Source organism: Meles meles, chromosome 12 (genome assembly GCF_922984935.1).
Source record: "Meles meles chromosome 12, mMelMel3.1 paternal haplotype, whole genome shotgun sequence".
NCBI lineage: Eukaryota > Metazoa > Chordata > Mammalia > Carnivora > Mustelidae > Meles > Meles meles.
In genome coordinates, this window is record NC_060077.1 from 45,899,613 (window position 1) to 45,924,563 (window position 24,951).

The 24,951-nt window shown below is 34.7% G+C and overlaps 1 protein-coding gene across 3 annotated transcripts in view; it reads right to left on the reverse strand.

The window, feature by feature from the left end:
* ROCK1 (Rho associated coiled-coil containing protein kinase 1) overlaps window positions 1–24,951 on the reverse strand; it is a 151,987-nt gene that overhangs the window by 37,959 nt on the left and 89,077 nt on the right. For 2 of the 3 annotated variants that reach the window (XM_046024944.1, XM_046024943.1), the window contains exons 12-18: window positions 22,060–22,148; window positions 19,738–19,786; window positions 15,159–15,294; window positions 13,523–13,614; window positions 13,178–13,424; window positions 3,012–3,118; window positions 1,454–1,604 (exon numbers count right to left, since the gene is read on the reverse strand). In XM_046024944.1, the coding sequence (XP_045880900.1) occupies window positions 1,454–1,604; window positions 3,012–3,118; window positions 13,178–13,424; window positions 13,523–13,614; window positions 15,159–15,294; window positions 19,738–19,786; window positions 22,060–22,148 (871 nt within the window). The remainder of the gene's footprint in view (window positions 1–1,453; window positions 1,605–3,011; window positions 3,119–13,177; window positions 13,425–13,522; window positions 13,615–15,158; window positions 15,295–19,737; window positions 19,787–22,059; window positions 22,149–24,951) is intronic. The other variant, XM_046024946.1, reaches the window with a different exon arrangement.

The following is a 24,951-nucleotide window of genomic DNA, read 5'->3' on the forward strand; positions in this document are numbered from 1 at the left end:
TTTTATCTTTTTTTTTTTTTTTAAGATGTTCTTTATTTGAGAGAGGAGAGAGAGAGAGAGAGAAAGCACTCAAGTGGGAGAGGGGCAGAAGGAAAGAAGCAGCAGACTACCAGCTGAGCAGGGAGCCTGATGCAGGGCTCGATCCCTACCTGAACCTAACGCAGGCATTTAACCAACTGAGTCCCCCAGGTCCCCAACCTTTTTTTTTCTTTTTAAATGGAAGAGACTTGCACATGTTCATAAGAAAGGATTCAGGGGCATCTGTGTGGCTCAGTTGGTTAAGCCTCTGCCTTTGGCTCAGGTCATGATCCCAGGGTCCTGGGATCCAGCCCCACGGCAGGCTCCCTGCTCAGTGGAGAGCCGGCTTCTCTCTCTCTGCCCCTCCCCACTGCTCATGTGCTCTTGCTCTATCTCAAATAAATGAATAAGATCTTAAAAAACAAACAAGAAAGGATTCAGTAGAGGAAAAGGGTTAAGGATAAAGAAGAGGAAAGAGAGAAGATGAGATAGGAAGAGACTAGATCTGAGTACAGCTAGCACAGATTAGCCAGAACAAGAGGAGGATCAGTATCTTCTAAGATGAAAGACAATGAAGATGAGTAAAGAAGTAGACAGGCTGATTAAGTAAGAGAACAGGACTTTGGGAGTTCACACCTATGCTTTCACTATTTCTTTTTGAGATAAAAGTTCACCTAAAAGTGGAGTGATAAAAGAAATGGCACATACATCTGAGAACAGAAATAAAAGTCTGAGAGAAGGACAGTGAATGATGTACTAAAAACTGACAGCTCAAATGAAGTTGGAGATAATGCATAGGGCTAAGCCCCATCTAAAGAATTACTTGAAGTGAAGAAAGTCGTTGGTTGGTTTGCTCTAAGGTTGTGTTTAGAGGCATACCCAGTACAGTGGAAATACAAAGAAATTAGAAAATTGAGGGTACAAAGCAAGAAAGCAAAGGAACAAAAAGACAATGAGTTCCAGAATGGATCAGGAAGAAAATAAAGCAAAGGGCTAAAAATACTAGGACCGAAGAGAGGTTCCAATGACATTTATAGGAAATGGAGGGTAACAGAATGAGGGGAAATAGAAAGAGAAATTTAATAAAATGGAAGGTATTGCAGCGCCTGGGTGGCTCAGACTGGGTGTCCCAGGTCTTGATTTCGGCATGATCTCAGGGGTGTGAAATTAGGCCCCATACTTAACAGGAAGTCTGCTCCAGACACTCTCTCCCTCTACAAACCTCGCAACTAAAATAAATAAATAAATAAATCTTTTAAAATAAAAGGAAAAAAGAAGGTATCAAAAGAGAAAAAAAGAGAAATATCTTTTTACTAGATCACAATTTATAATTTCTAAGTGTTTACACCATTATAAAATGAAATCTTAAATAAATTCTTTTGGTAGGCATTATTAAAAAAATTAATCATGTAGAAAATATTAAACTGACACTTACCACACATTGCAACAGACTTTGCCTCTTCAATAGATTGATGTTTGTCAGTTAAACGAGCTTTAGTTACTTTATGTTCATTTACCTCTTGTTCTAAACGTTGTTGTAATGATTTAAGCTTATAGTTTAAATCTATCTCTAAATTATTTTTTTCCTGTAAAATGAAAATGAGTTATGTAATACACTATGCAAAAGACATATTATTAAATCTTACATTATTTAATATTCTATAAGAGATAATATATGAATCACATGGGCCTGAAATGTGACACCATATTTACTTAAATATTTTTATTTAGGACATAATTTTATTTTTCATACTTTCTTGTATATTTCATATTATTTCTAATGTCTTACTTTAAAAAACATGATAAGCACATTCAAGTAAAAGCAAAATATCACCCCCACCACTCCCGGAAGGTTTGTGGTGGTGGTTATATTCAAGAGGGTTCAATATTAGGATCAGAAATAAACAGGACAATTCTTTGGTTCATTAAAAAAATATTTGCTGCTATTTAAAAAAAATTTAAATTCAGATTTAAATCTACATTAATTTACATTAAATTTACGATTAAATTAAATCTACACCTAGATTTACATTCCTTGACAAAAAGGACAGGTCAAAACCTATTCCATTTGTTTGGGTGCATTTTCTACTCTTCCACCTTTCATCCTACATCCACATTTACATCAGGCTTAGATGTCCTACTCTGATTATCACAAAACATGTCCAAAGGACAAAATAAGTGGTGCACTTTCTGATCATTTATCTGAGGATCTAGTAAACCTATATCTCAGGGAGGAACTGAAAAATGTGAGAGCCAGGCTGCATATTCTCTATTTAATCCTCTTCCTAGCAAGGTAAGGACAGAGGATAACCAATGATATTTCTGATTAGTGAGAAAACTATAGACAAAGGGCAAACATATATGCGCTTTACTACTTTGCTAACTTTTACCAATAGAATGGAAAAAGCACACGTGGTCTACCATACAGCTATCTTTGTTTTCTTTTTTCATAAGGCTCGTAAGGTTCAGCCCCTTCATCTTACCCAAGTACAAAAACATGGGAGAAAAATTCTACATGAAAAGGTATTTCCAGGGGTGCCTGGGTGGCTCAGTGGGTTAAAGCCTCTGCCTTCAGCTCAGGTCATGATCCCAGGGTCTTGGGATCAAGCCCCACATTGGGCTCTCTGCTCAGCAGGAAGCCTGCTTCTCCCTCCCCCTCTGCCTGTCTCTCTGCCTACTTGTAATCTGTCAAATTAAAAAAAAAAAAAAAAAAAGAAGAAGAAAAGATATTTCCAAACCAAAGTAATTTGTGATGGTCAGATAATATCAAACATCTAGTACTCTTCAAGGTTAAAAACAAACAAAAACAGCAGAATAAAAAGCACTAAACACACATACACCCCCACAAAACCACCACCAACTATAAAAAGTTTTAGAAATGAAAGTTTATAAATATTAGGAATTAAGAATGAAAGCTATTTTATAAAAATACATTATAATATCTGATAGCCAGTACACAGTATCTCATAATTGGCACATGTTAAATCGTTTACCTTTTCTGAGTGATTAAGCATGTCTTGAGCTTCTTTTCTTTCTCCTTCCACTCTTTCAAGATTATGTTTGAGATGCTTCACCTCCTCTTGTAAAGATGTTATTCGAGCTATTAAGTGAGAAGAAAGTTCAAGTCACGAAATCATCAAAAAAAGAGTTTTTTTCTTTTTCAGCATGATCATTAAGATAAAAAAGCACTTGGATGGCTCAGTTGGTTAAGCATTGGACTCTTGGCTTTGGCTCAGGTCATGATCTCAGGGTCAAGCCCAGACATGGGCTCCACACTCAACATAGAGTCTGCTTGAGATTCTCTCACTCTACCTTCCCCCAGAGTTCATGCATGCTCTCTCTCTCTAAAATACGAAAGAAAAATCTTTTAAAAAAGGACAAAGTTTTAAAATTTCCTGATTAGGTAGAATTTATTAAATTATAAATTACTATTAAATTTTTAATTATCAAAATATATTTTTATTTATAATTAATTTATTTGCTGTTTTCTTGGTAATATACAATAACTACAATATGCAGTAATAAAAATGTTAAGGCTCATTGGAAATCATCCAGTATATATTCCTCATTTCGCAAATGATCAAAGAGATGAAGTCTGAGCTTGGTCCAGAAATCAGACAGGAGTCCTTATAATGTGTTCTTTTCCATCATATTAAGAGTAAGACTCTTTAGTTAATTAAGGCAAGTATTCAGTATTTTTTATGTGCCAGACATTCTGAAAAGCCTTTAATTACTCTTAAGCTCAATGAAGCCATACTCTGTTTTTTATAGGAAACTGAGATTTAAGGAATTCAAGTGCTCTAAACGAAGCTCAGTTTTAACCTACCACGTCAGGCTCATGCCATGCAATGATGGCAACTTAAATATTTACTAACTCTCTTCATCAGAACATGCTTTAGGCCTTACATGTTTTTAATGCATAAGTATTTAATAAATGCACAAATTTAACTAGATTTAACAAAGAATCTAGTATTAATGAATATAATTATAAGTAAGAACCTATTTTCTTATTCTGTGATTTAAAGCAACCTAGGATTCAACAGGAAATGGATAAAGCACCCAAAAAACCCAGGAAAAGTCCTATACTGCTCTAAGTTCAGTGTTTAACTTGCTAGACCTGCCAAAGATTTCAATGTACTCTACCTGCCTCTATACTTTAGTGTTTCTTAACTAGTTCTTTAATGAACAAATGGCTATCAAATCTTTGGCACCCGATAATGCTTTGCTGGGCTAGTTCTAGGATTGAGAGAGCAATGAAACAAATTTATTTACACACAAATTTACAGATAATACTGGCATTGTGTTCATGTACAAGAAAGGAACACCTGCCAGTTTCTTTCAAATGACTGAGCAAAAAATAAAAATTATGTATATGTTTGTATGGACAGAGAAAAAACTAGGGTGGCAGTATGTTTAAATGCTGAAATACTAGCAAAAAATTGCTTCCTTCAGTATTTAAAATAAATAATAGGCTTTAAGTACCTGTACAAAGATAGTAATTTCAGGTTAAACAGAATTTTTCATGTAGAATAAGATTAATATAAACCAACTCCTAAGAAGAAAAAGTAAGAAAAATATAGATGATGAATCCTATATAGAATCCTAATAAGCTTATGAAAGACATATTAAATAAAATATAGTTTATTTTCTTCATTTATTCTATTTTTAAAAACATGCTAAGAAAATATCACTTGTGTAATCCATAAAAACAAAGAGGCCTCATATATAAAAATTATAAAAATATTGTGACAGGAAGAAGAACTAAAATTTTAGGTATCATAACACAAACTGAAACATTTAAGCTTCTAGAAGAGAACAGGGAGTACATTCACGATTTAATCAAATAATTCAACAGGCCACAATAAAGGTAAAAATACAAACTGGACTACATTAAAAAGAACAAAAGTAAGCCCTCCTGTTCATAAGAAGACAGCATTTAACAGTTGAAAAGGCAAAACAAAGAGGGAGAAAACAACTATGATACATGTATTTGATAGAGGACTAATACCTAGTGCTCATACAAACCAATAAGAAAATGGCAAACTATCCAATTAAAAACAAGACGCAAAAGACATGAACAGCCCATCACGAACTATCAATAAACATGTAGAGCTGCCCAATTTTAGACACAAGGAAAATGCAAACTAACCCATAAGGAAATACCATCACACCCCATTAGAATGGCCAAAACATCAATGCTGACAAATTCAGTGGGGAATGAATATTGTCCTTAATGAGGAAATGGAGCAACTGGAACTGTCATACCCTCCTGGTGAATGTAAACCGGGGTAGCTACTTCGATATATACAGGCATACCCGGAAATACTGTGGGTTGAGTTTTAGACCACAGCAATAAAGTGAATATCTCCATGAAGTCAATCGAATTAATTTTTTGTTTTCCTGGTGCATATAAAAGTTACACTACACTCTATAGCCTATTAAGTGCACAATAGCATTATGCCTTAAAAATGTACATACCTTAATTTAAAAATATATTTTGCTAAAAAATACTGACCATTATCTGAGCTTCCAGGAGTCAATCTTTTTGCTGGGGGAGGGTTTTGCCTCCACGTTTTGGCTGCTGATCACGGTGGGGGCTGCTAAGGGTTGGGGGGGGGGCTGTGACAATTTCTTAAAATAAGACAACAATGAACTTTGCCATATCGATTGACTCTTCCTTTCACAAATGACTTCTCTGTAGCATGAGTGCTGTTTGGCAGCATATTACCCACAGAACTTCTTTCCAAACCGGAGTCAATCCTCTCAAAGCCAACCACTGCTTTTGTTTAGGAAAGATTCTAAATCCATTATCATCATCTCAACAATCTTCACAGCATTTTCACCACGTCTTTGCTCATCCATTAGAAGCAACTCTTCATCCATTCAAGTTTGATCACGAGCTTGCACACCCTCAGGCTCCACTTCTAATGCTGCTTCTCTTGCTGTTTCCACCACATCTGCGGTGACTTCCTCCACTGAAGTCTAGAACCCCTCAAAGTCACCCGTGAGTGTTGGAATCAACTTCTGAACTTCTGGTAATGTTAATATTTTGACTTCTTCCCATGAATCATAATGTTCCTAACGCCATCTAGAATGGTGAATCACTTCTAGAAGGTTTCCAATCAACTTTCCCCCGATCCATCAGAACAATTCTATGGCAGCTGTGGCCTTACAAAACATATTTCTTAAATCAGAAGACTTGAAAGACAAAATTACCCTTTCATCCACAAGCTACAGAAGGAATGTTAAGTTAACAGGCATGAGAGCCACATTCATCTCTTTGTACATCTCCATCAGAGCTCTTGGATGACCAGGTGTATTGGCAATGAGCAGTAATAGTTTGAAAGAAATCTTTTTTCTGAGCAGTGGGTTTCAGCAGTGGGATTAAAATATTCAGTCACTTGTAAACAAACGTGATGTCATCTAGGCTTTGTTGTTCCATTTCTAGAGCACAGGCAGAGTAGATTTAGCATAATTCTTCAGGGCCCTAGGATTTTCAGAATGCTCAACTTCAGAACGGCTTCAACTTAAAGTTACCAGCTGCATTAGTCCCTAAGAGGAGAGCCTGCCTGTCCTTTGAAGCTTTGAAGCCAGGCACTGACTTCTCCCCTGTTCCATTGTGAAAGGCCAAGACGGCATCTTCTTCCAATAGAAGAAGGCGATTTCATCCACACTGAAAATCTGTTGTTCAGTGTAGCCACCTTCAGTAATGATCTTAGCTAGATCTTCTGAATCACTTGCGGTTTGCTTCACCTTGCACTTTGATGTTTAAGGAAACCTCTGCCAGGTTCAGACTTTTCTCCTGCAGTTTCCTCACCTCTCTCAGCCCTCACAGATTTGGAGAGAAAGTTAGGCCTGGCTCTGGATTGAGCTTTGGCTTAAGGGAATGTTGTGGCTCCTCTGATCTTCTATCCAGACAGCTCAAACTTTCTATCAGCACTAAGACTGTTTTGCTTTCATATCATTCATGTGTTCACTGAAGTAGCACTTTTAATTTCCTTCAAGAACTTTTCCTTTGCATTCACAACGTGGCTTACTGTTTGACATAAAGGCCTAGCTTTCAGCCTATTGTGGCTTTCAACATGCCTTCCTCACTGAGCTTAATCATTTCTAGCTCTTGAGTTAAAAAGAGACACACAACTCTTTCCTTCCCTTGAATACTTAAGCAGTTATTATTGGTAACTGCTAACTGGCCTCATTTCAATATTGTTGTGCCTCAAAGAATAAAAGCCCAAGGAGAGAGAGAGAGAGGCAGGAGAAAGGCTGGCAGGTAGAGCCGTCAGCACATATACAACACTTATCAATTAAGTCTGTGATCTTTTATGGGTGTGGTTCATGGCACCCCAAAACAATTAAAATAGTAACACTGAAGATCACTGATCAGAGTTCATTATAATATATGTAATAATAATGAAAAATTTGGAAATATTTCAAGAATTACCAAAATGTGACACACAGACATGAAATGAACAAATGCTGCTGGAAAATAGTGCTAAAAGACTTCCTCAATGCAGGGCTGCTGTAAATTGCTCAATGTATTAAAAAAGGCAGTTATATCAAGGTGTTATAAAGCAAAGAGCAATAAAACACAGTATACTTTGTCTATACTTGGGATATTCTTACTAAAGCTAAACACATTCTATGACTCTGCCACTCCTAACTGTATACCAACAAAATGCACAGGTATGATAACCAAAAAACATGTACAAGAAAATTCCTATAAGTGCTATTCATAATAGCCCCCAAATGGAAATAACTACAGTATACACGTTTTACCATAGAATAAATGATAAACTACAGTGGTCATACATAATAAATGGAATGCCACACAGCAAAAAAACCAAATCATTGCCTATACAACAATACAGACAAATCTCATAAACATAGGGGTAATCAAATAAACCAGACACAAGAGAGTGTTTACTGCATGAGTCTATTCATAAAAAGTTCAAAAACAAGCAATCACTAGTCTCAAGTGAGCATCAATAAAAATACTGCAATGGACTAACACATTTCAAATATACTAAAATCCAGGAGTTCATAAATATATTTAAAAATGTCACTGGGCATCTTTGGAGGATGGGGAATCCTTTACTAAAAGGAAAGAATCATGTATTTAATCTTTCTTTTATAAGCCGTACCTCTATGTACTACATAAATGATGAGAAATGCTTATCTTTTTAGCAGTATCCCAGGTAACAAATGAATGAGGAATGATAAAAAGTGATCATCACAGCTGAAAACTCTTAAATAGACACAGGATCTAGGCAACAATCATTAATGGCTACTAATATCACAAAATAAGACAGCCAGCCTTTATCTTCCTCCTGGTGCTTAAATAATACTGCTTACAAGTATTCTTGCCAAAGCCCTACCTGAAATAGATCAAGTCTCCAGAAGTTCCAGCTTAGAGTACCAGAAGAGACAGAGCAACATGTTAACTGACAGCAGTAGACAGAATCAGCAAAATTCAGAAGGAGATGCTCAACAAAATAAATTTTAACCCTTAATTTCTTCACATAACAGCAAAAACAAACTAAAAAGAATAAAAAAGGAAGGGGGAAATCTATAGATAAAAGAAGCCTAAGGGACACATTAATGAAATGCAATGTGTAGACCTTGATAGGATCCAAATTCAAACAAAATAAATACAAGAACAGCAAAAGATTATAGAACTGCTGGAGGAATGTGAGCACTGCCTACCAGGTATGTTACAATACTGTCACCTTTTTTCCAGATTTCATGATATTGTGGTTATTTTTTTCTTTAAGAATCTTTAAGACATACTGAAATATTTATAAACTAAACAAAGTAATGTCTGAGATTTGCTTCAAAATAATTCAGTGTCAAGCAGTTTGGGATATAAAAAAAACAAGACTAGCTGTTAGATGATTACTGAAGCTGGATGTTGAGTACACTGGGTCATTATAATATTCTACTATGGTATATATGTTGAAATATTCCAAATTACAAAGTTAAGAAACCAACTAAACAATAGTTTTTTAAAAATCTTTTTCAAATGGTTAATTAAAAAAAATTTTTTTTTTTGCATTTCAATCTAAGAATCATTAACTACTAAATGAAGAGCTTATAATTTCATTTGAAATTTTTATTCCTTCATGACATTTCAATCTTTGTCCACTTGCTTTGTTTAAGCCTTGACATCCTAGACTTTTGGAATCCAGCTTTTGTCTGCTACAGCAGCCTTCCTGAAATACGAGTCCAGGTGTTGGCAAACTTCAGGCCCTCAAGCTATTTTTCTAAAGACATGAAGCTAAGAATGCTTTTTTCATTTTTAAAGGGTTGTAAAAGGTAAAAAAGAAGAATATATAACAGAGATACATATGTGGCCTACAAAGCCTAAAATAGTTACTAAGCAATTGTGTTTTAGGAGTCATTTCCCATACATACAAAGAAGCTTCTGCCTACTGTGTATACACGGAAGACATTCAACTAATAATCATGACCTTGTCAGAAGCCCAACATCAAACTATGAGAAATTTATACCTGAGGGACGTGAAATTCCTTATGAACTATAAAGAATATAGAAACTAAGTTCTTTTTTACTATGATGTATCTTTGTATATACGTTGAACCTCATGTAAATTGTGTGCATTTTTAAATGCGTATGAGCTCTGATTCACATTTAAATTAAAAACTAAACTGAAGTTTAGGGAGCACTGAAAAAGGATAAACATCAACAATAAAGTATGCTATAAATTTTCCTTAACTTCACCAACATCTGAAAGTTAGATTCAATGTTTAGGACAAATTACCAATTTTCTTCAAAAATTATAATTCAAGGATAAAAAGAGAAATTTTGATTGAAAGAGATGATATACATATATGACTTGTATATCAGATGGTATGTATATAAGACATGTATATCAGAAAATGAAATTTGTGGACTTATTTGAATTCCGATTTGAATTAATCAACCACAAAAGGAGAAAATTGGGAATCAAGTAGAGAAATTTAAAGAATGGGCTTCTTGATGATACGAAGAAATTATCAAATGTTTTAGTTATGATAAAAGATACTGTGTTATGACTTTAAAGAGTCCTGACCTTCAGTGAATGTACGGAAATGTTTGTGGATAATAGGGGATGATGCTTAGAATTTGCTTCAAAGCCATCAAAGTTACTGGAGAAAGAACATAGAGGAACAGGTGTGCCAGGAGACCTTGAGTGATCATAACTAAAGCTAGCTGGTGAGTCTATGGAGGCTCATGAAGCTGGTGTCTCTACTTTTGCATATATTTGAAATTTTCTGTAATAAAAGTAAAATAAAAATCAATACCTTAATGCAAAAAAAATAAAAATAAAAATTACATTCAGTTAAAACCATTGTTGAAAAACATATGGATCATCGTCTCTTCCTTGAAAGCAAAGGCACTTTAAAGCTCAGTCATACCCCAAAATCACACACTTAAAGAATTTTAAAACTAGAATGATATCTGAGTCTATTCTAATTTCTAATTTCTCTGGTTTATAGATACAGAAGGCAGGTGAAGTGACTTTCACACATGTAGTAAGTTGTATATAAAAAAGCTTAGAGGGCACCTGAGTGGTGCTGTCAGCTGAAGGTCCGATTCTTGGTTTCCACTGGGGTCGTGATCTTAGGGTCTCAGGATCCAGGCCTGCCTCAGGCTCCATGGTCAGCGTGGAGTCTGTATGAGTCTGTTTGGGATACTCTCTCCCACTGATGCCCCCTCCCCGGACTCTGCACCCTCTTTCTCAAATAAATCAATCTTAAAAAGAAAAAGAAAAGCCTAGAGAAGCAATTTAGGGAAGTCAAGTATGAAGCTTTTAAAATACATATATGAGGTTACTTTCTCAGTTTTATATTCAGATCTATTTTAAGCCTAGTCCCTGAGAAATAAGATTGCACAACACTCCTCAGCTAAAAACCAAAGGGAGATCCTAATTTCCGTTTCCATAGTCACAAAAAGTGACCCTAACCTCTCTCCACAGAATTATAGCTAATCATCAAGCCCCAAGAGACCCCAAACTATGTTCCCATCCTGTGACTAAGGTTAAAAGGACTACCCCTCCCCCAAATTTCCCCTGAGCCATCTGGCAACTTCCCTGCATATCTGTTTTGATTAGGTAGTATGGATGCTGTTGCTAATATGAATAGAAAAATATGTGAGAAGTTGGTAGAGACAGGCATCTTTTTGAAAATGAATTCATTATATTACCATTACCAAAACTGTTCCTTTACTATTAGTTACATTCAATCTTTTCCCTTTTAGATTCATAAACTGCTGATATTTGTAGTCGTAACCTTCCCAAGAACCTAATCCTTTATTTTTAGTGGGATTCTGCTTCTGTAATTGAGTTTCTAGTTCTGCCAACAATGCACAAGGAATTCCCAGGTTTTAACAGTGATTAGTTAAGGCTTTTGTGAATTACGTACGTTTTAAAATTAAGTTCTTAGTAATCCAGCTGTAAAATTGGAAATACCACATTACTGACCTCACAGTGAGGACAGGGATACCTGTCACAGTGAAGAAATTATAGTATGACAGAAAAGTAAGCATTATCCTGAAAGAGAGAGAAACCACTTCAAGATTGCATTTTTGTTTTTTGTTTGTTTTTTTTTTTTGGAGAGAGAATGCATGTGAATCTCAAGCAGGCTCTAGGCCCAGTGCAGAGCCCAACACAGGGATGGATCTCATGTCCCTGAGATCATGACCTGTGCCAAAATCGAGTCAGATGCTCAACCAACTGAGCTACCCAGGGCCCAAGATCATTTTCTTGGAGAATAGTATGATCAAAACTATGTTACTTTACACTTAAAAATGATTAATATGGTAAATGTTTTAGCCACAATTAAAAATAAACATTTAAAAACTATTTTCCATTGATAAAATGTGGCATTCACACAGTGGAATATTATTCATCCTTAAAATGGAAGAAAAATTCTTCTCTTTTAAATTTGAATTTTTTAAACTGAAGTATAATTACAGTACTATAATAGTTCCTGGTATACAATACAATGATTCTACAATTCAATACATTACTCAGTGCTCATCGGTTAAGTGTGCTCTTAATCCCCTTCACTACCTATGTCACCCATATCCCTCTAGCAACCACCAGTTTGTTCTCTGTATCTAAGTGCCTATTTTTTGTCTTTTTTATTTGTTCTTTTGCTTCTTAAATTCCACTTATGAGTGAAATCAAACGGTATTTTTCTTTCTCTGACTTACTTCAATTAGCATTATACCCTCGTTTTTTTAATGGCTGAGTCATTAGTCCATTGTGCATATATATACATATATATATATACACACACACACACCACATCTTCTATATCCATTCATCTATGGAGGGACACTTGGGTTACTTCCATATCTTGGCTACTGTAAATGTGACAATAAACACAGAGTCACATGTATCTTTTTCAAATTAGTGTTTTTGTATTCTATGGGTAAATAACCAGTAGTGGAATTACTGGGTCATGTAGTAATTCAGTATTTTTTCTTTTTTTTAAAGACTTATTTTAGAAAGAGAGAGCAAGCATAGGGAGGGGGAGGGGTAGAGGGAGCCAGAAAGAAAATATCCCCAGCAGACTCCCCACTGAGTGCAGAGCCTGACAATGGCTCAATCCCCAAGACCCTGAGATCATGACCTGAGCCAAATCAAGAGCTGGATGCTTAAAATGACTGAGCCACCCAGGTGCCCCTAGTAATTCTATTTTTAATTTTTGAGAAACCTCCACAGTTTTCCACAATGGCTGCACCACTGTGCATTCCCACCAAAGGTGGGAGAGGCACAGGAGGGATCCTTTTTCTCCATATCTAAAAAAAAAAGAAAATTCTGATACATGTTACAACATGGATAAATCTTGCAAATATTACACTAAGACAAAAAACAAAGCTACAAAAGCATAAATATTGTATGACTTCTCTTTTATGAGACAGTCAAATTAATAGAGTAGAATGGTGGTTACTAGGGGCTGGAAGGAGGGAGAATGGGGAGTCATGATTTAATGGGCACAGAGTTTTAGTTTTGGATGATAAAAAGGTTCTGGAGATGTAGAGTAGTGACGGTTGCACAAAAATGTGACTGGACTTTATGCCACTGAACTGTACAATTAAAAATGGTTATAACAGTAAATTTTATGTATATTTTACCATAATAAGAAAAAATATTACCTTGAAGGTCTCCAATCATCTCAGAATCATGACCTCTGTCTCTTCGTTCAGCTTCTAATACAGCTTGCAGCTGGTAATAGTCCTTGTCCGTCTGTGTCTTGGAATTCTCTAAAATTCTATTTCTCTCCTGCAATTCTCTGTTTAGGGACTCTAACTGACTCACTGACTTACTCATCTCTGTGTGACTTTTCCTTAATCTGACAGCTGTGTCTGATTCTGTCCTAAGTAAGTCATTGGCTTCTTCTAGCTATTGAAAAAAAAAGAGCAAGAGGAGAGGTTTTTGACCAAAATACCAACTTATTTTAATTAATCGTAATTTTAAAAAATCTTATTCCAAAAACTCACCTGCTTTTGTAATTGTACCAGCTTCTCATTAGCAAGCTGTGAATTTTGACTGACTTTCTTTAAGTCTTCCAACTGATCCTTTAAAGTAGAAACTAAAAATGAAGGAAAAAATTTAGAAATTAGAAAGTTGTCATAGAGGAAACATATAAATCCCTTTAAAAAAATGAAATTTAGTCTTAGGCCACAGTCAGTTGTATTAGGTCCACTCCCAAAGCCAACTTTCATCATGGAAGTATTTATACTTAAATTCACCAATAGAGAATGTAACAGATTTGTTTCCAGTATTATAATATTTCAAATTTTTTAATACCTTAATAAAGTCAATCTATTAGTGAAATGTTATAAACCTAGCTCATTTATTTTTGAATAACACAAATCTTTGAATAGTTCAATATCTGAAAAATGGGTCAAAATTCAAAAGGTACCAAATGGTTTGTGGTGTAGAATAAGCCTTCCCCCCTCCATGGTCTCAGTCCCTCTACCTGTCCTCCTATGCAAAAATTATTACTTAATTCTTTTTTTTTTTTTTTTTTTTTTTTTTTAAAGATTTTATTTATTTATTTGACAGAGAGAGAGATCACAAGTAGGCAGAGAGGCAGGCAGAGAGAGAGGAGGAAGCAGGCTCCCCGCGGAGCAGAGAGCCCGATGCGGGGCTCGATCCCAGGACCCTGAGATCATGACCTGAGCCGAAGGCAGCAGCTTAATCCACTGAGCCACCCAGGCGCCCCCAAAAATTATTACTTAATTCTTACATACTCTTCCTAAGACAGTGTCTATACCCTAAAACATAAAAACACAAACATATGCTTTCGCATGCATTTCTATACATACATTCAAGCATATCTAAATAAGCTTTTTTTAAAAAAAGATTTTATTTATTTATTTGACAGAGAGAGAGAGAGAGAGCACAAGTAGGCAGAGAGAGGGGGAAGCAGGCTCCCTGCTGAGCAGAGAGCCCAATGTGGGGCTGGATCCCAGGACCCTGAGATCATGACCTGAGCCGAGGCAGAGGCTTTAACCCACTGTGCCACCCAGGCACCTTCTAAATAAGCACTCATGTTTTTAAACAATCTTTACTATTTTTTTCACTTAAAGATACATCTTAGACATAATGCTATAAATATCTTGTTTATATATCAGCATACATGTGCACAAGTGCATACATAAAATAAATTCCTAGAAATGAAATCACTGGATCAAAGGGTGTAGAAGTAAAAGCTATTTTAAATGTATTTCTAATACTAATATGAAAACACATGAAATTTCGGTTAATGGTTCTCAAACGGCTGCTTGTCCAGAAGTACCTGGAGAGCTTATACAAGAAACCAAGGCCCAGGCCAAATATCTAGATCAACTAAATTAGAATTTCCGGAGCTTAGGCATCAGTAGTCTTTAAAGCTTCCCAAGAGATTCCAATATGCACATAAGGATGAAAATCACTCTTCCAGCTAAAACATTATTACTGACTTTGATGTTATACATTTATCTTGGGACATGGGTAATTAGTTCATGAGTTGTCTTAGGATTGTGGCTTCAAAAATATATCATAGGCCCTAAATTTAAGACAACCTCATGACAAAGACTTCAAGGACAGTGTTAGAAATTCCAGGGCTTTTCAAAAGTAGTAACAATTTACCTTCATTTTCTACATTCCTCCTTTTCTCATTTTCCTGTTCTGCTTTTCTCTGATACTCATTAATTCTATGCTGTAGCAACATTTTCTCCTTCTCAATCTGAGAAACTGTAGATTCTAGGTTTCTTCTTTGATTCCCCTGAAAACATAAGGATACAAGTCACCATAGCAAATTAAACTCTTTATTTAGAGGAATACTGTGTTCTTTAAAAATAAAACACAAAGACTTAAGATGGATTTTTTTGTTTCAAAATCAGAAAATACTTGCTAATGACAACTTTCTAAGAACAGAATTAGCTAGCCTTATAAGAGATAGAACTCCCTTTTCAAACCAGATATGGAAATTTTTCAGATTTTTAAATCCATAATATAAAAATGAATCTTATCAGAGAGCTGCTTTATTAGTTTAAGATGACCAGAGAGCATTGTATTACCAATATTTTGGTTGATTTACAATCCTAAATTAAAGATATTAGGTATGAAAGATAATAATTACACATTTGATAATTAAATGGTGTAGAACTCAAATGGTACCAGATGCTAGTATGTCTCCCTTAATCCTCTTCCTGTCTCAACAATTTACCTTTTCTAAGATGTTCTATGTATCTAAATAACAATGGATATTAAAAAGCAATGAAGGAAATACTTATTTTAGAAAATGAAACCACACGAGAGGGGAGGGTTAAAGAAAAAAAAATACCCAAACCATCACAACTTAAAAACGTATATTGTTTCTGAGTTACCATTTCCAGCATTTCTTGCTTTTGATGCTTCATTTTTATCTTTAAGACTCCACACTGGGGAAACTTCCTTTCTTGTGTTTTTTTCTGGGCTTTCCCATCATCAAACAAAACTCATATTTTAAGTAAAATGCTATTAGATTTAGTAAAATTTGAGATCATCTAAGTCTTTCCAATTCGAAGATTTTATCATTTTAACTTAAATTTTTTCATTTTTAAAGTTTGAAATAATTATACATTTCAGAAGGTTGCAAAAATCGTACTGAGAGGTTTCATGAACACTTCATGAAACTCATGAAATTCTAGTTTCATTCCCCTAACATACATTTTATGTAATAACAGTACAGTAACAGATCAGGAAATTGATACTCATTTAAAATGTGTGTAGTTCTACGTTATTCTATATCTTGTCACTTCATCTTCTTATCATGGTCTTTCACAGAACAAATCCTGTTGAAGTCCAATTTGTTGAATTACTATTCTTATGTGAAACATGTTTGTGGTGTCATGTCTAAGAACTTTTCACCAAGCTGTAAGTCCCAAGGATTTTCACTTTTTTCTCCTTAAAGTTGTTTTTATGTTCACCTTTAAATATATGACCCATTTTGAGTTAATTTTTACATAAAATATGAGACTTAAGTTGAGGTTCATATTTTGGACTATGGATATCCAATTGCTCCCGTACCACTTGTTAAAAATTGCTTTTGAATCTTTGTTAAAAGTCAGTAGGCTGTAAACAAGTGATATCAATGCGTGGTTATCTCTGTAGTACTCTCTTGGTTAGATTTGGTTATCTGGGTAATTCTAGTTTCATAAAACTCACTGGAGAGTGTTTCCTTCTTTTATATATCCTGGAAGAGATAGTGCAGAATTGGTACTAATTCTCCTTAAAACATTTGGTAGATCTCTCTAGTAAAACCACCTGGTCCTGGAGATTACTTTTTGGGACACTTTTATTTTTATTTTTTTTAAAGACTTATTTGAGAGAGAGAGCGAGCATGCATGTGTGTGACCTAGTTGGGGGAGAGGCAGAGGAGAGCATCTTCAAGCAGACTCTCCACTGAACACTGAGCCTCATGGGGAGCTCAATCCCACAACCCTTGAGATTGTCATGACGTAAGCCAAAACCAAGAGTCAGATGCTTAACCAACTGACCCACCCAGGCATCCCTAACTTTTGGGGAGCTTTTAAATTATGAATTCATGACAGTTATATAAGGCTATTCAAATAATCTATTTCACATTGTGTGAGTTGTGGTAGTTTGCACTTTTGCAGTCAAATGCTCTACCACTGAGCTATACCCCCTAGTTTGTACTTTTGGAGGAACTAGTCCAGTTTACCTAAATTTCACACATATATGTTACTTATATGTTTAGGATTGTTTGTAGTATTCCTTTATAATTCTTTTGATTATCTGTAGGGAGTCTAGTGATATGCCTGCCCTGTTTTATTCCTGATAACTAATCATTTGTGTCCTCTTTTTCCTCTATCAATCTTGCTAGAGGTCTGTTAATTTTCCAAACAGCTGGCTTTTTGTTTTCATTGATTTTCCCTATTGTTTTTATTTTCATTTCCATTGGTCTCTGCTCTTATCTTTATTTCCCCTTCTTTCTAGCTTTGGGTTTATTTTGCTCTTCTACATTCTTGAGGCAGAAGCTTTGATGACTGATTTGAGATTTTTTCATCTTTTTAAATGTGTGCCTTTAGTGTATAAATTTCCCTTAGGCACTATGTCAGCTGCATCCCACAACTTTTGATATTTTATTTTCATTGTTCAAGTATTTTTTTAAAGATGAAGAACCATAACTTACTTCATTATTGAGGTATAGTTAACACACAATGTTATATTACTTTCAGGTGTACAACACAGCAATTTGACAGTTCTCAGTGTACGTGCAGTCACCATATAACATTATTACAATATTCCTGGCTATATTACCTATGCCATACATTTTATCTTCATGACTTATTTATTTTATAACTGGAAGTTTGTACCTCTTAATCCTCCTCACCTACTACATCACCCATATCCCAACAACCATCAGTTTTTTCTCTGTATTTAAGAGTCTTTTTTGTTTTGTTTTGTTTTCTAGTTTTCACATATAAATGAAATTATATAGTCTCTTTCTCTGTCTGCCTTATTTCACTAAGCATAAAACCCTCTTGGACCATCTATGTTGTTGCAAATGACCAGATTTCATTCTTTCTTATAAGCTATAACTCTTCAACATAACTTTATGAGGGGGCACCTGGGTGGCTCAATCTGCTTCTTTCTCTTTCCCTCAGCCCTTTTTCCTGCTTGTGCTTTCTCTCTCAAATAAACAAATAAATCTTAAAAAAAAAAACAAACAGAAAACAAATAAACATCAACTTTATGAGACATAATTGACATTCCAAATATTCTTCCATACCCGTTAAAACTTACTCTTTGATCTATGGATTATTTAGAACTGTGTTGTTTAGTTTCCATATGTTTGCAGATTTGCCCAGTATCTGTTAGTCATTCTAGCTTGATTACATTTTGGTCAGAGAACACATTCTATGATTTTAATTTTTTTAATTTGTAGAAGTTTGTTCAGGATATGGTCTATGTTGGTATGTATTCCTTGAGTATTTGAAAAGAATGCATATTTTGCTGTTGTTGGGTACAGGATTCTAGAACTGTTAAAAAGATCTTGTTGGCTGATGGTGTGGTTGAGTTCTCCTGTACGTGGATTTTCTGTCTATAGAGTGATACTGGAGTCTCCAACATAATTGTGGATTTGTCTATCTTTTCAGTTTTATCAGCTTTTATTTCACATATTTTATAGCTCTGTTATTTGATGGATATGTCTGTTATTTGATGGATACAAATTTATGAATGCTATGCCTTCTTAGTGGCTTGATCTTAACTTAAATCTAGCATACCAGAATTTTATCTGTTTTTTAGAAATGAAATATCCAAAGCTGAGGATTTGCAAAATGGATTTCTTACATACTCAGAGCTAAATAAATTGTGCTACATACATACTGACCAATGTAAGTTGGTGAAATATTATACCTGTTTGTATTACATGTGTATGTATGTATGTATATGTATTAAATGTATATGCATATCCAAAACTACAAATAAAAAAAACAAAAAAAAGGCCAATGACAAATACTATTCCTTAAGAAAAGAGAAAATGAAGACAGCACAAAACCATTAAAAGATTAAATCTTAAAAAAAAAAAAGGAAGAAATCAATAAGGCTCTAGAAAGTATATTTCTTTTTAGGGTACTCTCTATACACATAGTGGAAAGACATTATAAGGTGATCAAAAGGAAGACAATGTATTATGTATTTGCAAACAAACATCTGATTCATGAAATGTTTCCCTACTAAAGACTTCTTACTAGGTGACCATGGAAAACATGAGTAATTCTAAAATCAATACATTTCCGATTTGATCACATAAAATTATGTTAATGTCAGTCCTTTTAAAAAGGACTTTTTAAAAATAATTTAAAATTGTACTCTTTCCTCTTTTCTATTTGTCTCTTTCTGCTGTAGTTCCAGATCCCATTTGATTATCTTGTTCCTTTCTCACTTTTCAAATGTTAAGAACCACTGAAATGAAATTTATGTACTAAAATTTTAACCTGGTTCTAGAATAAAAGTACATACACAAAGGAAACAAGTATAATCTAATCTACATCAGTTGAACCTGCAGCTCCTACGTAAAGGCTTCATCAGAGTTCTTTGACTCTCTTCTGTACATCAACGTATAAAGTTCAAATGCAATTTTCTTAGAAAACAAAACAATCTGAAAAAGGAAAAAACTCTCAAAAAGGAAAACTTCTGATTAAAAACCAAAAAGTACCTCTTCATCCAATTCTTTCATTATCTTGTCTAGCTTTATCTTTGAAGTTCTGCAAAAACAAAAGCAGTAAAGATTACAAATATGTTTTATATTGCCCAGTGGTGGAACACCCCATTCCTTACTTTTCCATTTAACTAAGATGTCTTAACATCTTTGGTGCTGTGGATTCCTTTGGCAGTCTAGGGAAGCCTGTGGCCTTTTTCTCAAAATAATGTATTTTAAAATATAAAATAAAATATAGGATTTTTTAAAAACCAAAAAATATATTAAAATTCAGTCTTAAGTTTAAAAATACATGGGGGGTGTCTAGGTGGCTCAGTCAGTTAAGCATTCGACTTTTGATTTTGGCTCAGGTCATGATCTCAGGGTAGTGAGGTCGAGCCCTGTTTAAGACCGCCCCCCTCCCCATACTCGCTGGCACATGGGTGCCTTCTCTCTCTGTCTCTCCTTTAAATAAATAAATAAAATGTATGTTTCAGTAGTATGTGTGCTTCTTTATTAATACATTAAACCACAAGATCTAGTGGTAGTAATTTCAAAGTAGTGATGAGCGCAAATGATATTTAGGGATAACAACTATAATACATGAAAATACTTATGGTATCTATTAGTAATAAAAAATTCACAACTACTGCTAATAAATGTAGACTATTGCTTCTGTTCATAGTAGAAAGAAATGCTGAATTTTCCTTATGAGTTATGGAAAACACTTTTTCTCATCCAAGTTTAAGAACCTTGAATTCTATCCATGCACCCTCTGGGGGAGGTCTACGGATTCCAGGTTAAGGATCCTTGAACTCCCTCACGCAGTCCTTGCTGATAAACAAAAATTAGCTACTTATACTTTATATAAGATTCAATAATGAATCTTATTCAATTAATTCAATTATTAATTATTCAATAAATTCAATTTACTCGGCATATATAACCGAGTAAATGTACCACGGAACAACCCAGTCAAAAAACTGAGATAAACTGAAACTGTATTATCTCCACAATTTGTTTTCTTTGGCTCTGAACACAACCCTTGGCTTCAAATCTGCATGTACAATGTTTCACATGGATCCTTCATCAAATACCTCACTCAGTATGCCCAAAATGTTATTCCCTCTGCTCCACACCCTTACCCCATAGTATCATTTTGTTTTTCTCTAGGTGTCCCTAAGAAAGGACATAACCTAGGAATCATCCTTGACTCATCTTCCTCTCTCATTTCCATTTAGTTGAATAAATGTCAAGTGCTGCCAACTAACCAGAGTTCTTCTTAAAAAGTAAATTTTACCAGTTTTTTACTTAGTTGAATGACTTTCAATATTTTTCCATCATCTTTAGGATAAATTCTAAATTCCTTAGCTTGTCAAAAACAAAGTTCTCTAAGACCTAGATTCTGTCAACCTTCCCACCCCCATCTCATGCTTCCCCTTTTTCCCCAACATTTTCCTATCATTGCAGGCCACTCTGACCATTCCTACTTCTTCCTCATATTGATACCCTACACTGCCACAATCACTAGTTTAATTTTGGATAAAGAAACTTCTTAGCATATTTATTTCCATTTCCTCCCCTTATTTCCATATTTCATAATTGGGAATTCTTTCCAAATCCTGGGATCAGTTCATTATTTGCTTATATTATACGTGTTTTTTTCTGAAAAATGTTTGTATTATAAAGTTATGTATTTAATCTATCCGGAATAGTTTGCAATGAGAATATTACTTGTTTCCTCTTTGGCCCAATCACAAAATTGCAAGTTTCCCCAATTCCATTTGTTGAATACTTATTAATCTTTGTTTTACCTCTCTATTTCATTTATTCAATACCATCCACAAAAAATATAAAGTTATTGTTTGTAGTTAATAAGTAACAACATTTTGCTAGGTTATTTCAACTAATATTAATTATATATTTCATAAATATACAGATTCTTATTAGATTTAATAATTTTATATTTAATAACATTTACATTTTAGAAAGCACCTTATTTAATGTCAACTAATTTGCCCTTTCAGTCAGATAATTAAAATGGCAGAGAAAAGTAATAAATCAGGCACTAAGTGAATCAGCATTATAGTTTTTTAATCAAGACTGCCAGGAACAAATGCACTTTAAATTATGAGGACAATATATCTGTAACTAATGCCAACTTAAATATTACTTTCCAATTCTAGCCAAGACATTCTTCACTGAATGTATATAAGCAGCAACTTTTATATCTCCACTTCATTTCCAATTACTTTTCAAGTGTTTTATAGAGGGCAAGTTTTAAAATAAGTATGTGCTATACAATTTTTAATATTAAAAACATAAAAAGTACTTTCTCACCTGCACTTCTGCTCCATTTCATCTTTTAATTGCATTTCATTATGCAGCTGTTCTTCCAGCTTATAAATTGTTTTTTGCAAATTTTCCTGCTTTAATTAAAAACAAAATAAAACAAAACTCATCCTACTAAGAATATTCATAGAGAACTTAAAAATAACAAATTTATTACCATTCCTTTTTCCTTTCTATCTGAAATTGCTATTAACTTAATAAGCAGTTTTTCAACACCTAGAAATATGTCAGGCACTGTGGTAGGCATTAGTAATATAAAAAAATAAGGTTTGGTCCCTGTGCTCAAGAGGCTAAGAATTAAACAGAGGGGCATAAAGGAATAGGAGGGTGAAAAGAACCTACAATAATCCAAAGACACACACAAATATTACAATATAATGTGGTGATGACAGGGTTATATATAAGGTATTCTGAAGGAGAGAAGGGGTCACATCTAATTCTGCCAGGAAAATGTAATCTTTGAGATCAGACCTACAAGATAAAGATATTTACTAAGTGGAGAAGGCATAGAAAAAAAGGCATTTTAGACAGAATGAATGAGTCTAAAAGTAGAGAAGAGGAGAATATGATATATTTTGTATACAGAAAGAAATCAAGTATAGGCAGAGCACAGAACATAATACAGAGAAAGAGTCTCATAAAATCTGAAAAGGTGAGTGAGACTATGATTCTTGTAGGCAAAAATAGTAGTTAGGTTCTTTAACCTTAAAGCATTTTAAAATGGGAAACAACATAGTACTGGCATTTTAGAAACATCACTTCAGTAACAATAAAGTGAAGAAGAGTAGAGGACAGACCAATTCTAATCAAAGTAACTAGTTAACAGGATTTTGAGATGGTTCAGGCAAGAGTATATAAGTTTGACACGAGGCAGAGGCTATAGAAATGAAGAGGAGGAAATGAGTAACTTTGTCAGTCAGAAGGTAGAATTTATAACCTAACGACTGATTAGAAATAAGAAAAGAGATGAAAAACTACAGCATAGGGAATATAGTCAGTAACATTGTAATAAAAATGTATGGTGACAGTTGGTAACTACACTTAATTATAGTGAGCGTTGTGTAATGTATAGAATTGTCAAGTCACTATTTGTATACCTGGAACTACTGTATCATTGTATGTCAACTATACTTCAATAATAAAAAAATTTTAAAGATCAAAGTAGGATTATTTTTTAAAAAGTGTCAACATAAGAAAAAAAGAAAGGCAGGCAGGAAGGAAAAAGAAAGAAGAGAAGAGGAACAGAGTACCATACAAAAGATAGGCAACACAGTAAGAACTGCTGGGGACGGGATAGCTCTGGCCTAGACTGAGGTGCCTGAAAGAAGCACAAAAAGAGAAATCCAGTCAAAGAGAGAGAGGAGAGATACAGGTCTGGAGTTTAGAAGAGCAAGCTGCACATACACAAGATTACTTATAGAAAATGAGCAGAAAGCAAAGATCAGAATCGCCTTGAGAAACATTTAACAACTAAAGGCAGGCGGGGAGTGGGGTGAGGGAAGAGGAGGAAGGGAGTGAGCTTGCAAAAAGGACTGAAAATATAATCTAAAATGGTGGGAAGGAAATAATGGGAACATCAAAGAGTTATGGAAGTTCCAAGGAGGAGGGATTATCAGTGTCATTTGCAGTAAAAAAGAAAATTTATGACAGGAATGAAAATTATTCATTCTATTTGTCAACTGCAAAGCTGTTCATTAGCATCTCTGCTGGAAGGCTTTAAAGGAAGAGTTGAAAATTAAATTAGTTGACTTTTCTATTTATCTCCATGTTAACAGAAACAGTAGAGACACCAAAGTTTTCTACTTCCCCTGTGATCTTACCAGAGCAAAAGATAAAAGATAGCAGCAGCCAGTGACAGGAACTTCTGGCAATTACAACTGAACAAGATCAGCCCAAAGAAAACACGATTCCACTAAATATTTTTTAAAGTTCTATGTACTACTAATCCTACAGATAAGTAATACAGTGAGAGCTGGGTTATAGCAGCTCCTTACCATGACCCTCCCTAGGTCAAAGGTTCTTTCAAGATTTCTGAGCTTGGGAAATAGCTCTGGTGAGATGAGAATTTAAAAGAGAGAGAGCGTCAAAAGAGCTAACAAGTCCTCATACAATCCATTCTCCTTTTTTCCACTCTCCCCTCACCTTGCATGCTCTCTTAATTAAAGAATAAATCAAGGAGAAAGAATTACATCAGCTTTGAAAACTGATTGCTACCTCTTCCCGTCCCCCTAATACGTAGGCTACAGTACAAGAGTTTAAAGAATGCTCCAAGGGTGGCCAAATAATTATTTCTAATATTTTAAGTAAGCTCTATGCCCAACATGGGGCTTGAACTCACAACCCCGAGATTGAGTCAAACTCTACCAACTGAGCCAGCCAAGCACCACAATTAATGTCTAATATTTTTAAGAAGATCCTGGTCAGCCCAAAAGGACCTTGTCTGAAATCTAAGTAAGATTTTTTTTTTAAATGTCTCAACATAAGCTATACGAATAATAAAAAGGATTCCTGTCTCTAGTATTTACTTACAACAGTAATCTTTAGTGGACAAATCAGATACTTGACTGTACTATACATTTGCTCCCTCTGCTTTCTAGCCATGAAATCCATCCTCTGCCCTAATTTTGCCTTGCAATCTATAGATTTCATTACCTGGATTCTATTGCCCTGTGATTTTAGGGTTCATTTGAACATATGAGAGACACAAGCAGCAAATCAGAAGGTAGGAGAAAGAAAATAATCATTCTCCCACCCTTTGTCATACTGTGGTGCTGGCAGTGTTCTATATTCTGTGTTCCTCTTTGATGATGGTAGGCTTTTCTGAGCTGTAGTAACAATACTTGTCTCTCTTTGTCCCGTTAGACTGGGGACAATAACTTT